Source organism: Phoxinus phoxinus (assembly GCF_949152265.1).
Source record: "Phoxinus phoxinus genome assembly, chromosome: 18".
NCBI lineage: Eukaryota > Metazoa > Chordata > Actinopteri > Cypriniformes > Leuciscidae > Phoxinus > Phoxinus phoxinus.
Window position 1 is genome coordinate 20,316,626 of NC_136893.1, and position 14,121 is coordinate 20,330,746.

At 37.5% G+C, this 14,121-nt stretch overlaps 1 protein-coding gene across 3 annotated transcripts in view; it reads right to left on the minus strand.

Annotated features, from left to right (window-relative positions):
• cntn3a.2 (contactin 3a, tandem duplicate 2) overlaps positions 1-14,121 on the minus strand; it is a 98,719-nt gene that overhangs the window by 17,077 nt on the left and 67,521 nt on the right. For all 3 annotated transcript variants that reach the window (XM_079588772.1, XM_079588771.1, XM_079588773.1), the window contains exons 9-12: positions 9,846-9,982; positions 9,518-9,647; positions 5,834-5,984; positions 3,742-3,869 (exon numbers count right to left, since the gene is read on the minus strand). In XM_079588772.1, coding sequence (XP_079444898.1) covers positions 3,742-3,869; positions 5,834-5,984; positions 9,518-9,647; positions 9,846-9,982 — 546 coding nt within the window. The remainder of the gene's footprint in view (positions 1-3,741; positions 3,870-5,833; positions 5,985-9,517; positions 9,648-9,845; positions 9,983-14,121) is intronic.

The window sequence follows — 14,121 nt, forward strand, 5'->3', positions numbered from 1 at the left end:
CAAACAATCAAGGAAAAATCATCAATGTTTTTACATTTGCCCAATTGATTCCTTTTCAGATTCATAGTCAAATCTGCTGGGGCGGAGTCAGCTGTAAAATACTGTGATACTGTCGTAATCTCAGTAAAACCCAGAGTGCAAATGCAGCGTTCTATATTTTTCTCTCTAAATTGTGCACGCTCAACCTATAACCTACACCCTCACACAGTCCATTAGTGTAATCCAGGGTAATTGCAATGCCATAAGCGGAGCGTGAAAATGGGTAATTATAACAACACACAAAAAGCCACTGTATCCCATCCCTGTTGAGTTGAGCTGAGAAGAAAAAAAACCCTGCCAGTTGGAGAGCAGAACCGCTCAACCCATCGCGTTATACTAGAGGAGCATGTAAGCCCCAGAAAAGCAATCAAACAACTTTTCTGTCAGAATGCATTATATAAAACAGAACAAACTACATGAAACAGAAGTCCTTCTGTGCAGAACACCTTTGTATTTACTCTTTCAGCTGAATCTATTTGTTGTTCTGGCGTAACTGCCAGGATAGGATAGGATAGTTCACCAAACAAATTCCTCATTTACCCTCATGTTGTCCCAAACTCGTATGATTTTCTTTATTCCGTCGAATGTTTTCGTTCATACAATGCAAGTCAATAAGGTCCAACAGTTTCAAGCTCCAAAAAGGATACAAAGTTAGGATACAAAGTTAGAGTAAAAGTAGTTCATCCAACTGCAGTGGTTTAAAGTTTTGCTATTATTTTCTTTTAGGGTCCAATTCTCACTAGAGGTAATGCATTGACGTCACTTCCCGCTGGAAAACACCGCCTCAGCTGGACTGAGTGGCAAAAGATCTGCTGCATGACTGGATTTAATAGGGGAAACTGCGAAAACGCGAGTAAAACAAGCCATTATTGGTTAAACTGAGGTTGGACTCAATATAGTGTTCCTTACAACTTACCAAAGATCCAGTGATCCATAGATATTGACATGCAGCCAGGAATCCTGTTTCCTGACATTTATATGTGCCTGATTTCGACGCCGGGGAAAACATAAAGCTAATTTGCCTGTGAACGCTTTATATAAATACAATATATGTCTTAATCCGGGTGATGACTTGTTTTAATTATTTATATCGTCATATCATCCAGCCTTAAAACTTGTATAGTTTTTTTTTGACACTGTTTATTTAAAAACGTCCAATTATGCAGAATATACGATGGTTCATATTTCATTGATGAGTTATCAATACAACATATAACAATACAATATATAGGGTATAATTTGACCCCAAAATTCAGCATATTGACACAAAATGATAACTGCAAATCCACGTTTCGCTGCCTGGAGTCCAGTTGTTTCTGAAATGCAGCGATTGCATTTGCTTCTCTGTTCTGTAGCTTTCGGCAGTCTGTAAAAATATACCTCAGATTTCTTATCAAATGTAGTTGTAGTCAATCGCAAATCTCTTTCCCGTTGTAAATGCGTTTTGTGTGTTTTTCGCGGCATTCATGCTGAAAACCATCTTTTTGCCACTCAGTGGGCATAACCGCAATCACTCCGACCGATGGTGACGTCACGCGCATACCCGCTATTAACTAGCTGCTTATTAGCATGCATATTACTAGGATATTGGCTGTTTATTAGTACTTATAAAACACATATTATTAATGGGGATATTCAATTTAATTAATCAATGAATAATACTATTGATTAGCATAACCAAACATGGACGTTTTATTATTATTTTAATTTAATACTGTGAAGCTGCTTTGATACAATCTGTATTGTGAAAAGCGCTATACAAATATTATTGACTTGACTTGAATTGACATATTAATGCCTTATTCTGCATGACCATATTCTACATCCATTAATCCTACCCAATACCTAAACTTAAAGCTGCAGTCCGTAATTTTTTTTTTTTTTGTCCAAAATAATTTTTGAGCAAGTACATAACCAGCCAGTGTTCAAAACGATCTGATTGCCTTAGCTCGCAGATTCGAAACGGTTAGCTTGTAATAATGTTTTTTAATTCCAGTGGTACTGGTGGATTTCTGCGGGAAATTCGAGCATGTCTTTGCGTCATTACGTCACATCTGTACACATAAAGAAGGTGTCACGGCTAGTAGGCTATATTGCGTGTGAGGATGTTGGAGGTGGAGATTTATAGCCTTTTCGCACAGCACTTGATATAATTAAACATCAATTTGATGGCGGATCCAGAAAGGTTCAAACGACAATCACCAGTGACAACTGGAGATTCACCCGTTGTAAAATCCAAAAGACTTCGGACTTCGGAGTGGCTACAGAAAAAAAAAAAAGAGACTGAATGACAGTATCCACACCGGCGCGGTGACACAATATAGCCTGCAGCCGTACATTCTCCTCAAAACATTGGATTCATCCGCGCTGTGCCGTGGCACAACCCACGTAAAGTTGATAATTCCGCGAATAACTGCAATTTCAGATTTCGAACAGAGATGGCGACAAAGAGGACAAAACTACGGACTGCAGCTTTAACTACCTTTCTTACTATTAATATGCAAGTCGTATTTAATAGTCAGAATTGGACCCTAAACTAAAGTGTGACCAAGTTTTCAAGTAAATCATTGATCAATTCATGTACCGGTATACGGAGTCAAAATCAAAAATGGCGTAGATAACATACTTCAATAACATGAAACATGTTGACGTCTTCACACAAAAACTTGATTTGGAAGGAATTAACAACTTAAATTTCACTCTGTTCATCATCCTAAACGATTCCCTGCACCTGAATATGGTGAATATTATGGAAAAATATTATGTAAGCCAAATAGTATGTCTGAATTCACAGTACTCAAAATAGTAGGCAAAAAGTACCTGGATGACCTACTGCTTCCGGCGAGATTCTGAAGTGTGTGTTCACTGGACACTTTACCATCCCATGAGGCCGTGAGAGGAGGTGTGAATGTCAGTGAAGCGACGCAACTGATGGAGGTCACATGACATTCAAGTCAAGTCACCTTTATTTATATAGCGCTTTATACAATGCAGGTTGTTTCAAAGCAGCTTTACAGGGAAAACAGCTGAAGTCAGTTCAGTTCCACTGTAAAGATCATTATTAAATTAGTTAATTTCATCTATGAAGCAGTTCTGCAAAAAATTATGTCATCGTTTGAGACAGTTCAGTTCTCAAACAACAGCGTCAGTACAGTCAGATCAATAATATGGACAGTGACAACATGGCGGATGTAGTACAGTACTTCTGAATTGCATTCTATGTACATTTATACTATATAGAATGTAACAAATGTAGTACCTACAGTATGTGTATTCATACGCAGCTAGTGTATACATTCAGAAAACTACAGTTGTATGATGTACTTTTACGCTACATTTATTTCCTTTTTGGAGCTTCAAACTGTTGGACCCCATTGACTATTCAGTGTATGGACAAAAAGACATACCTCAAATATCTTCTTTTGTGCTCCACAGAAGAAACATTTGCAACAACAAGAGGGTGAGTATATGATGACAGTATTTTCATTCCTGGGGGAACTATGCCTTTAAGAAACTGTCATGATTTTGATTAATTGTCCAGCCGTACCAAGAACACAGTTGCCTGAAGCCCCCAGAGTTTGCAGACAAATCACCACTTCCCACATAACATTCCCACAGTTGAATGACACTCTAAAATGACTTGTATCTGCAGGAAAAGCGAGGATAAAGCGCAAACAGTAATACGGTTACAGTAATCCTTACCTGTGACCAGCAGTCTTCCCGTAGTGCTGGCCGCACCAAACTGGTTTCTAGCCAAGCATGCATAGTTTCCCCCGTCCATCTTGGTCACATTTGTAATTCGAAGTGTTCCATCAGGGAGAAAAGTTATCCTAAAGGAGAGAACCACAATCCTCTCAAATCAAATTGAAACTTGGTTAACTCATAATGGAGCTACATTCCCGAGTACAAATGTGTTTTATCTTTCGTGAACAGTAGAAATGTGTTAAAAAGAACAGAATGTGTTTCTTTTGAATGGCACATAAATCTTTGTACATCGGACACTCTCCATGTCTCTGTGCATACAGCTGCCCGAGAGCCGATGAGGCGGGCTGCGTCGCTCAATACCACCCCATTATTTCAATCAGATTACCTTCCGACCCTTCACGACTATTTCTACAGTTTGAACATACTCTTAAAAAAAAAAATACAAACCTTATTTTCCTCACGTGCATGTTAAGTGCCTATCATTTGAAGTGCTTTCAATTTTATTGAATTGCTATTTTCCTGTAACTGCCATCTGTGACACGTTAACCCTTTACAATAACAGCATATAACAACTGTAGTTTACATCTAGACATTAATATTTACATATTTTCAATGATTTCAAGATGTATTTTTTGGGGGATGTGCAGTATATCTAGAGCTTTGCCTGATGCACAAGTCTCTTATGCTCATCAAGGCTGCAATTATGTGATTAAATATACAGTTAAAACAGTAATATTGTGAAATATTACTACAATTTAAAATAACTGTTTTCAATTTTAATCATTTTAAAATGTCATTTATTCCTGTGATGTTAAAGCTGAATTTTCAGCATCATTCCTCCAGTCTTCAGTGTCACATGACCCTTCAGACATAATTCTAATATGATGATTTGCTGCTCAAGAAACATTTCTTATTATTATCAATGTTGAAAGCAGTTGTGCAGCTTAATATTTGAGTAAACTGTGATACAGTTTTTTTCTTTGATGAAAAGAACGGCCTAAAGAACAGCATTTATTTGAAATATAAATCTAATGTAACAAGGTAAAAGTCTTTCCTGTCACTTTTGAGGAATTTATTGCATCCTTGCTCAAGAAAAGTATTAACTTCTTAAAAAAATGTAATAAAAAATACAGACTCCAAAATTATGAATGACAGTGAATAGTATTCCTGAGAGCTAAATTAATTAGCAATGTACACCGCCAAAAAAAAAAAGACTAATAATTAATGCTAATATATACTAAGGCAATTATATTATTTTGCTGAAATATCACTATGATAAGTGCAAATATGTTTCTCTAGTTTCCCAGCATTTTTCTAATGTTACAATCATCCCTGTTATGGTAACGTATTGTATATATATATATATAAAAAATAAAAATAAATGCTCAAAGCTTTATCAATGTAAAAATTGAATGGTACTATTACTGATGGCACTTGTATAGCAGTGTGTGATATATATAAAAAACAAACATGTTAAAGATCCTACAATTGCCCCTGGTCTCCCCTACATATCAACAGCGATTCGCAATGCATCATCTGGAGTACCAGACAGCAAGCGCTGGTATCCCAGTACTGGAATGTTAATGTCCTAATGCACAATTCCCCGGCAATGCGCTTACAGTTAAATTGGATTGCGGATGTCTCACCAAACGCTCTCAAAACAAACAACTGTGGCTTAATGCAAATCTATTGTTTTCCCACAACAGTTCTCCACCCTTGACAGGATTCGCCCCATACTATTTAATCCAACTTCATTATAAAAAGAGCCAAGCTTGCGATCCGCTGCGCTTCCTCAAGTGGCCTCCTACCAGGAATCATTTCACCCTTGACAGACTCAACCCAAAATGACGAGCGACCTCCTGCTGGCCAGGCCTAATGGCCTGCTTCATAATTCATGAGTGTTATGGTCAGTGAGCTACCACAATTGGCAATGCAGCTTCCTTTTGATAACTGTTAAGTCGCAGCCTGTGCACAGATAGTGTGAACATAGCAGGGCTCCTGGGGTGAAGCCTTGTATGAATAGATGGTTAGGAGGAAGGGATACGAGGAATTAAGGACAAGAAAAGGGAGAGAAAGATTGTATCCGTACCTCTCAGTGCTCTGCAGCGGTTCATTGCCTTTCCTCCACAGGCTGGCTGCTGTGGGAAAGGCCTGCGGTCTGCACTCCATGGTGACTGTGCTGCCCGTCTTGGCTTTAAGCAGAGCTCTGAGGGGGCTTCTGGAAAAGTCTGGGGGCGAGGCTGTGGAAAAACACGGGGCAAAGAGAGTCAAACTGCCGCCTCAGGCATGGATGCCCTGCGCACATAACTGTTAATGGACAGCAGGGCCGAAAGCAGTGTTGTGTGTGTGTGTGTGTGCTCTGCTGATCTAGGAACACCTTAGCATTTTCTCTTAAAGAAACAGTTCATTGGAAATTCTGGAGGGACTTCGCCTGTGTTGTTTAGCGATTCAGTAGGAATTATGCAAATCAGGTAAGAAAATTAGGGATGAATGCAATTTGCACGGTGCAGTTTCTCAACATGCTGTGTGGTTCTGAGCGCTAGGTTTTGCAAGATGATGTCGACAATTCTTTATTGGGATAGTCCAACATTTTTAAAAAATGTACTTTTGGGATACAATATTTCCCATTATTAGACCTTTTCTTAGGATATATCATGCACTTTATTTCGCATTAATGTGTTTTATGAAATGGGATATAATTATTGTGCTTTTCACTGAGCGAATTTGGTGAATTACTGCTGACATTATCAACAGAATATATATATAAATATATAAAATATAATCTGGGCTTTAAATTGATCAAAAGTGAAACATTGTTACAAAATATTTCTATTTCAAATAAATGCTGTCCTTTTGAACTTTTTTTCAACAAATAATTCCAGAAAAAAATGATTAGTTTTCACAAAATAATTAAGCAGATCATGTTAATAGCCATTTAACAGTTTAACAAACATTAATATTTATTTTTAGCATATATACATTTTTAACATTGATAATATTTTTGTTTTTACTTGAGCACCAAATCATCATATTAGAATGAAAATTCAGCACTGCCATTACATAAATAAATTACATTTTTAAATATATTCAAATAGAAAACATATATTTTAAACTGTAATAATATTTTGCTTTATTATTTTTTTTTTACTGTATAAATGCAGCCTTGGTGAACATAAGAGACTTCCTTCAAAAACATTAAAAACAAATGTACTGACCCCAAAATGATGGCCTTGTATGAAAAATAACTTGCTAAAAGCTTTTCTTTGTATGTATTCACACCAGCAAAGTCCGCTAGGTCACTTGCTTTGGTCCGGCCCAAATAAATAAAATGTACTTTTTTTTTGATTGGTGGGGTTCGCTTTCACACTGCCCTTTTTGCAAGTGAACCGAAATTTGTAAACAAAACCACATGTGTGCTAAAGTCATCCATTCATTGGACAGAAATTCGAACCGTACCAGAGTTTATTTGGAACTGGACCGAGACCACCTCTTCAGCTGGGTCTCGGTACGGCGGTTTGGTCCGCACCCGGGTGCGATTGCTTTCACACCTGCCCAAAAGATCCGCACCAAGGGGGGAAACCAACTTGAGTTCGATTCAATCGAACCAAACAAGACAGGTGTGAATACACCCTTAAATCCTGAGTGTACTATCCCATTAAAAATGGATTGGTTTGGTATAAAATCCCCCTAAACCCGTTTAAACAAGGGATCACATAAGCCATGCTGATATTTCACAGATAGCTGACACCAGTGTTGATATAAGTTATCCAGCTTTTAAAGTAGCCCTTATATGAAAGTCATTTTCCGAAAGCGATGACGTAACACTAAGAGACTAGCACTAATTGGGTCTAATGGATCTCCTCTGCCGAGAAGCAGCGTTTATCCGATGCTGTGAATGGGAAAGCCGCTCATGCACTGTCATAGCGAACACGCTGTGGCCTAAAGCATTGTTGAACAGCATCTCTATTACCTAATTAGCCCGTGGAGGGCTGCTGGCTCCTCCACAAATATCATTAGAGAAGGCCAGTGAAGGAATTGGCTGCAGTCAGAAAGCAGAGGTGTCCTTAATGACCTCTACCCACTTTCCACCATCTCTCTCTCTCTCCGAGTCTGTATTTGAGCTGATGACAAAGATCTTTCTCTGGTCTTTGTCACTGTCTACTTGAATGTTTTTCCACTAGTGAACCCCTCAGTCGTGGCTTTGTCATGTTGTCAACAGAGCGGCCACAGTTTCCTCATCTCCCACCAGCCAATCAATAGTGGATTAACATTACTAAAAAGTCACAGTGCCACGCCACTCCGCTCTAAATGCTGCAAAATCAATGCTCTTATGGGAAACGTTGAAAAGAGGGCAGCTCCTTGGTGTGTGTGAGTCCATTTCAAGAGCTTATTTGCCTGTAAAGACTTCAGAGCACATTGATCCTGTGTTCTTATGTTTATAATGAACCATATTGCAGTTTGAACTTTATTTTTTTTTCTGCAAACTACACTCGTCACTTCTTTGTAGTGCCAATTGAACCAGGGACTACATAAAAAAACGTAGTGACTGAAAGTCTGCTCACAATAAAAAACAAAAACAAAACTCAAGTACATTGTAGAAACATGTCTTTTATCTTACTCCATCTAAGCTAATCTTAAAGGGCCATGGAACCTCAAAAACACATTTTTAGAACTGATATGAACAGGCTGCACATAAACTGAAAACACGAAGGCACTCATAAATTTGATCAATATGTGGAAATTGGTTATTTTTGTGCTTTTCGCTCTTCCTGGTTGAAGAGCAAAGTGAGCATCCGGAGTGTGTGATTGGCTGCCGGGGCTGGAGAGGCACGATTCCACGCCGTCTGGTTCTCTGCGTTTATTCATGAAAAGGAACTCTTTTAACTCAATCACTGCGCCGTATATTACGTATGAGATCGCATTACAGTGGAGAATTCAAGCGTCATTTCAGCGCTGTTCCTTCAACTCTGCGTGTTCAGCGTTGCGTTCGGACACATGTGCCGTAAGTGTGTGTTTCTTTAGCACAGTAACACAAAAGTGTGGTTTTATTTCCCCCACAATGCTGTCAGAGCTGGAGTTTGACTACCAACACATTGAAAATGTGGGAAGGGAAGAGAATAACAGTCATGATACGGGAAAGGAATAACAGTCATGATAAAATAAAATACAATTTTAATATTGCTAATATTTTTCCAACTTTGAATATTTTAATATTTCACCAACTGCTTTGGTCTAGATATTAAAATAACACAATCTTTATAGCAGCACATCTCAATTTATCTACTCTAGTCTTAAATGGGTAACCAACACGTAAATAACATGTTGAAATGTCATAATAGTTTTTATAATACTTTTTAGAGGTATCATTTGATATCATTTGTTGCAAGGTAAAATAAAGTTGCTTCAGAAGTCTTTAATACAATTTTTTTTTGCAAATGAGAAATGTATGGCATATACATTGTCTTGAAACAATAGTATGAACAATTGTTTTTAACCACATTTATTTAAGGGAAATGAAAAGCAGTCATGATAAAACATTTAAAATAAATTATTTGATATATATATATAAATTATTTGATTTTAGTTATAGAGTTTAGGTTCATAGGTTTTTAGGTTTCTAGAACGATTTTAAACGTCGTACTGCGTTCCCCAACTGCAACCAAAAAGCAATGTTTTGAAATGTAAAAATGTTTTGTGTTTGCTGGGATGGAGCGGCAAAGTGAACAAAGGCGTACGATAATTGGAAATGAGTACGTACAGGAGGTTCTCTTACCTAACACCACCAGCTCAGCGCCGAAATAAATGATTCCGTGTTTGTTCTCAGCGACGCACTGGTACATGCCAGCGTCTGAGAGGTTGACAGAGCTGATTGTCAGGGCTCCGTTGTCTATCTGTATCCTGTCCTGTGACACAGAAGAGCAGCGATGAAAAGCATTTAAAAACAGCTGTGCATTCAACTCAAACAACAGAGACTGGGGTAGTTTAGTCATTATATGATCAATAAAACTGTGTTATATACATTTAACAGAGCTCGGTTTGAACTGAGGATCATTGCACGGTCAACACAGCTCATATTACTCCCTGCGCTGCTTGAGTTTTACCTCGGCTGCCAGCAGTTCTCCATTCTTCAGCCAGCTGTATGAAGGCTTGGGCTTGCCATTGGCCTTACACTCCCAAAACAATCTCTCATCAATCGACAAAGCATTGTCTCGCATCGTCTGAACCCACTGAGGTTTTGCTAAAAAAGAAAAGGGTACATTTTATTGCATATTTTAATATTTTTTATTAAATATTTTAAATATTTATAAATATAAAATAAAATGTTATATATAGTATATAAATGTACCCTACATTTTATTGCATATTTTAATATTTTTTATACTATATATAACTTTTTTTTTATTAAAGTCTCTTCTGCTCACCAAGGCAGCAATTATCTGATCAAAAATAGAGTAAAAACAGTAATATTGTGAAATATTATCCACATTTTAAATGTATTTTATTCATATGATGGTAAAGCTACATTTTCAGCATCATTACTCCAGTCTTCAGCGTCACGTGACCCTTTAGAAATCATTCTAATGTGATGATTTTATGCACAAGGAACATTTTTTATTATTATCAATGTTGAAAACAGTTGTGCTGCTTATTGTTTTTGTGAAAACTGATACATTTTCTTTCAGGATTCTCTGATAAAAAGACCAGAGTCTCTTTCATCAATTTAATGCATTCTTGCTGAATAAAAAAAAAATAAAAAAATAAAAAAACGTTATGACACCAAACTTTTAAACTGTAATGTAAGTAGTCTTAACTGATAGGTTAATATTATTAAAATTTAAATTCTACAATAATTCTAGTTTACGTCTGAAGAAAAGCATTAGATATAAAAAGCATATAAAAAACATTAGACTAGTAATAATAAAAAAAAAACATTCTGCTTTGTCTATCTATAAAATATATCTGCCAAGCGTATAGAGGTGATATAATGCCCTTTTCACAAGATGTAAAATAAGTATTTGATGTCCCCAGAGTGTGTATGTGAAGTTTTAGCTCAAAATACCACATAGATATTGTTAAAATGGTCACCTTTTGAGGTTGAGCAAAAACGCACCGGTTTTGTGTCTGTCCCTTTAAATGCAAATGAGTTGCTGCTCGCGGCACAGAGGGCGGAGCTTCAACAGCTTGTGTCCTTTTACCTCACACACACATGCACTCAAAATTTTGCAAAACTTTTAGCCTTTTATGTTCATATCGAAGTTAGACAATGATGGAGAGACTCAGAAAGAAGTGACAACATGTAGAAAGGAACAAGACATTTCTGAATGGTTAGTTGAGGAATTTATGAAGCTGATGTGGAGTTAACAATCTTCTAGTCATTGATTAGCATATTCTGTCATGACAATCTATAAATCGTGTTCTGGGGGAGGGGTTTATGTACATTCTAGGGTTGGTGATGTCCCTAACCCAGGAGGAATGTCTTGTAGTTCCTACCAGCCGTTTGTTGTAGTCCTTAAAAAGCAATCTCTTTAAAAGCAAATATCTCCCTTTGCTTTGAACTTTGAGCATCATAACTTTGCAGATGATGTTTATGGTCAAACAGCAACATTACACACTAACTAAAGTTAGAAAAGTGAAACCATCCTTAACCACTCAATTGTTAAGGCAAGCACTGTTTAAATTGCAAGTTTCCTTATTTATATATATACCGGTAGAGACAATAATATCATAGAGACTTAGGGTTGTGCTGTTTTGATCCAGCAACTACCTAAATATGCAAGGATTTCAGAGTTTAGCCTTACTGAGGCATGGTATCTGAGACACTCTTTTATCTGATTAACTGAAAGCACAAAATGTCAATAATTACTTGATCTATCGGTCTTCCTGCCAATGGAAAAGGTGACAGGTTTCCATTCATGCCGCCAGTTCTGTCTGAATTCATGATTGAACCATCACACGGTTCTATAATGCGAGACTCTCCTCATGTTCTGCGTTGTAGATTCCCACCAATCACACAAGGCCCAATGCAAGCATGCCTATAGATTAATCATCAATCACTATTCCTGCTAACAACGCTTGCGGGTTTTGTGGCAACTAAGCACTTCATTGATCGATCGAAGTCCCGTAGTGATTGACTCATCGAGAAAACTGATCAGCTCTGATTTTCAAGAATTAATTAAACCAAAGAAACGCACGAGTTAACCCTGCAACTGTAACCAATTCCTTTTTTTTCAGAGCTTTGGCCTTTTTCAAAGAGTCTGCATTACTGTATACAAGGACGCTTGCACTCTGAAAGCACAGGGAAGAAAAGCTTTCATGTTTTGTATCGTTCGTGGAGGCCAGGTCTTTTCAGAAGGAGGCCGCAGTTGCACCTGCCCCTCTAACCTTCTCAATAAGTCATACATAAACCTTGAACTCGCATTCACGATAACAACATTTCATCCGGGAGCTGAACTTAGAAATGGTGTGTACACAGATGTGAGTGGAAATAACACCTTTGAAATCCCATCTGTCCAGTGCAATAGACCCATGCTGATTTGGCCTAGAGTTTTGTTTGTATTGTATTTCACTAATGGGTTTTTCCTTCTTTGAATATATATCCATTTTATTTTAATCAATAACCCACCACATGTGAAAGGTTCCCAAGATATCGAGTAGCTGTTCTGCTATCAATTATCACGGGAATTATTTGCCGTTTTCATCTTGCTATTCAATCGCCAGCCACTGCACACTGTAATCCTGCGTGTATCTGGTGATCTCCACATCATTAGGACGAGGCCTGTTCTTCTTGTTGTGTCGATGGAAAATGGCAGGCCCAATGGAGGTAATAATTCTCACATGCTTGTTTCTAGTGCCTAATAATCCTTTGAGTCATATCTCGTCTCCAAAAATGGGTCCATGAATGCTTGAGTTCCAGATATACCTACAATTTGTCCATATTGAACCGATATCTCTTTGAAACAGACTTTGGTGTTGGAACTGAAGCTTGATCTTATAAAACTAGGGTAGAATAATGTATAAATTGGAGAGTAAAATGGCTTGATAATTAGAGCTGACCTAATTGCAGCGCCTGAATTGATAATAACGAGTACCGTTATTAACTAAAATATAATGATAATGAATAACACACCAGAGGTGAGATAATGAGTTCTTCATGCATGTTTGTTATCAAACTAAATATCCATCCATCCATCCATCCATCCATCCATCCATCCATCCATCCATCCATCCAATCCAATCCAATCCAACCATCCATCCATCCAACCAACCAACCAACCAACCAACCAACCAACCAACCAACCAACCAACCAACCAACCAACCAACCAACCAACCAACCAACCAACCAACCAACCAACCACTCATCCATCTATATATATATATCTATCCATCTATCTGATTTAGCTCTATAAAACTGTAACTCTTGCCATTTGACACCTTTCTGGATCAACAAAAGTGTCTCAAATTATAATATTTAGCACTGCTGAGTCTTGGCACAACGCAACATTACTCTGCCAAATCCATTACGTGAGCTCAGTTTATTTTGATCTTTACTATGCGGTTATGGAAAATATAAGAAAGTCTGGACAGGGCAGAAAGTAATCAGAAAGAAATTCAATGCAATTGTGAAGTGACTGAACTGGCAGGGTTCCTCATAGTAAACGCTGGCAAGAATTTGAATGGTTATGACAACAATAATAACCATTAAGTGTTTTAAATTAATAGCAATAATTAATTTCAACGACAGAAGAAACATTATGGCAGAGACAACAGCTTCTGTAACTCCTACTATTGTCCAGCAAATGTGTAACTAGGAAATAATAAATTTGATTAGTGCAATGGATAAAGCAACCAAACCATGTGTGGAACAACAGCACCATCGACACTATACTGTATATTTATTCCAATATATTTTCAGTCTGTACTTACAATATATTCTTACCATCTTATTGCCATTCTTTCAGTCATTTTTACAGTAGTATTTGCAAAACCATAATGATACAATTTACGTCATAATACCACAATGGATTGGTATTGTTGTGTCATGGCAGAAAATTACCTAGCTTGCTTCGAATTATTTGTAAAATTCTGAATACATTATTTTAATTGCAAGGAATTGCGGTTACACATTATTTTAAGGTGACGTAGTTACATTGTACTAATTCATATAAATACTGAGTAATATGAATGAACTACATCCCCGACAGCACCATAGCGTCGGCCTAGATCCGGGCCACATCTGGTACTTGTGGATTCAACGGGTACCAGATGTGGGTCGGATCTGGGCCGACATTATGTTGCTGTCTGGGATGCATCTACTATTGAGTTATGGACGGTTAGGGTTTGGTTTAGGGTTAGTATTGTAATTATGCATGACTTGT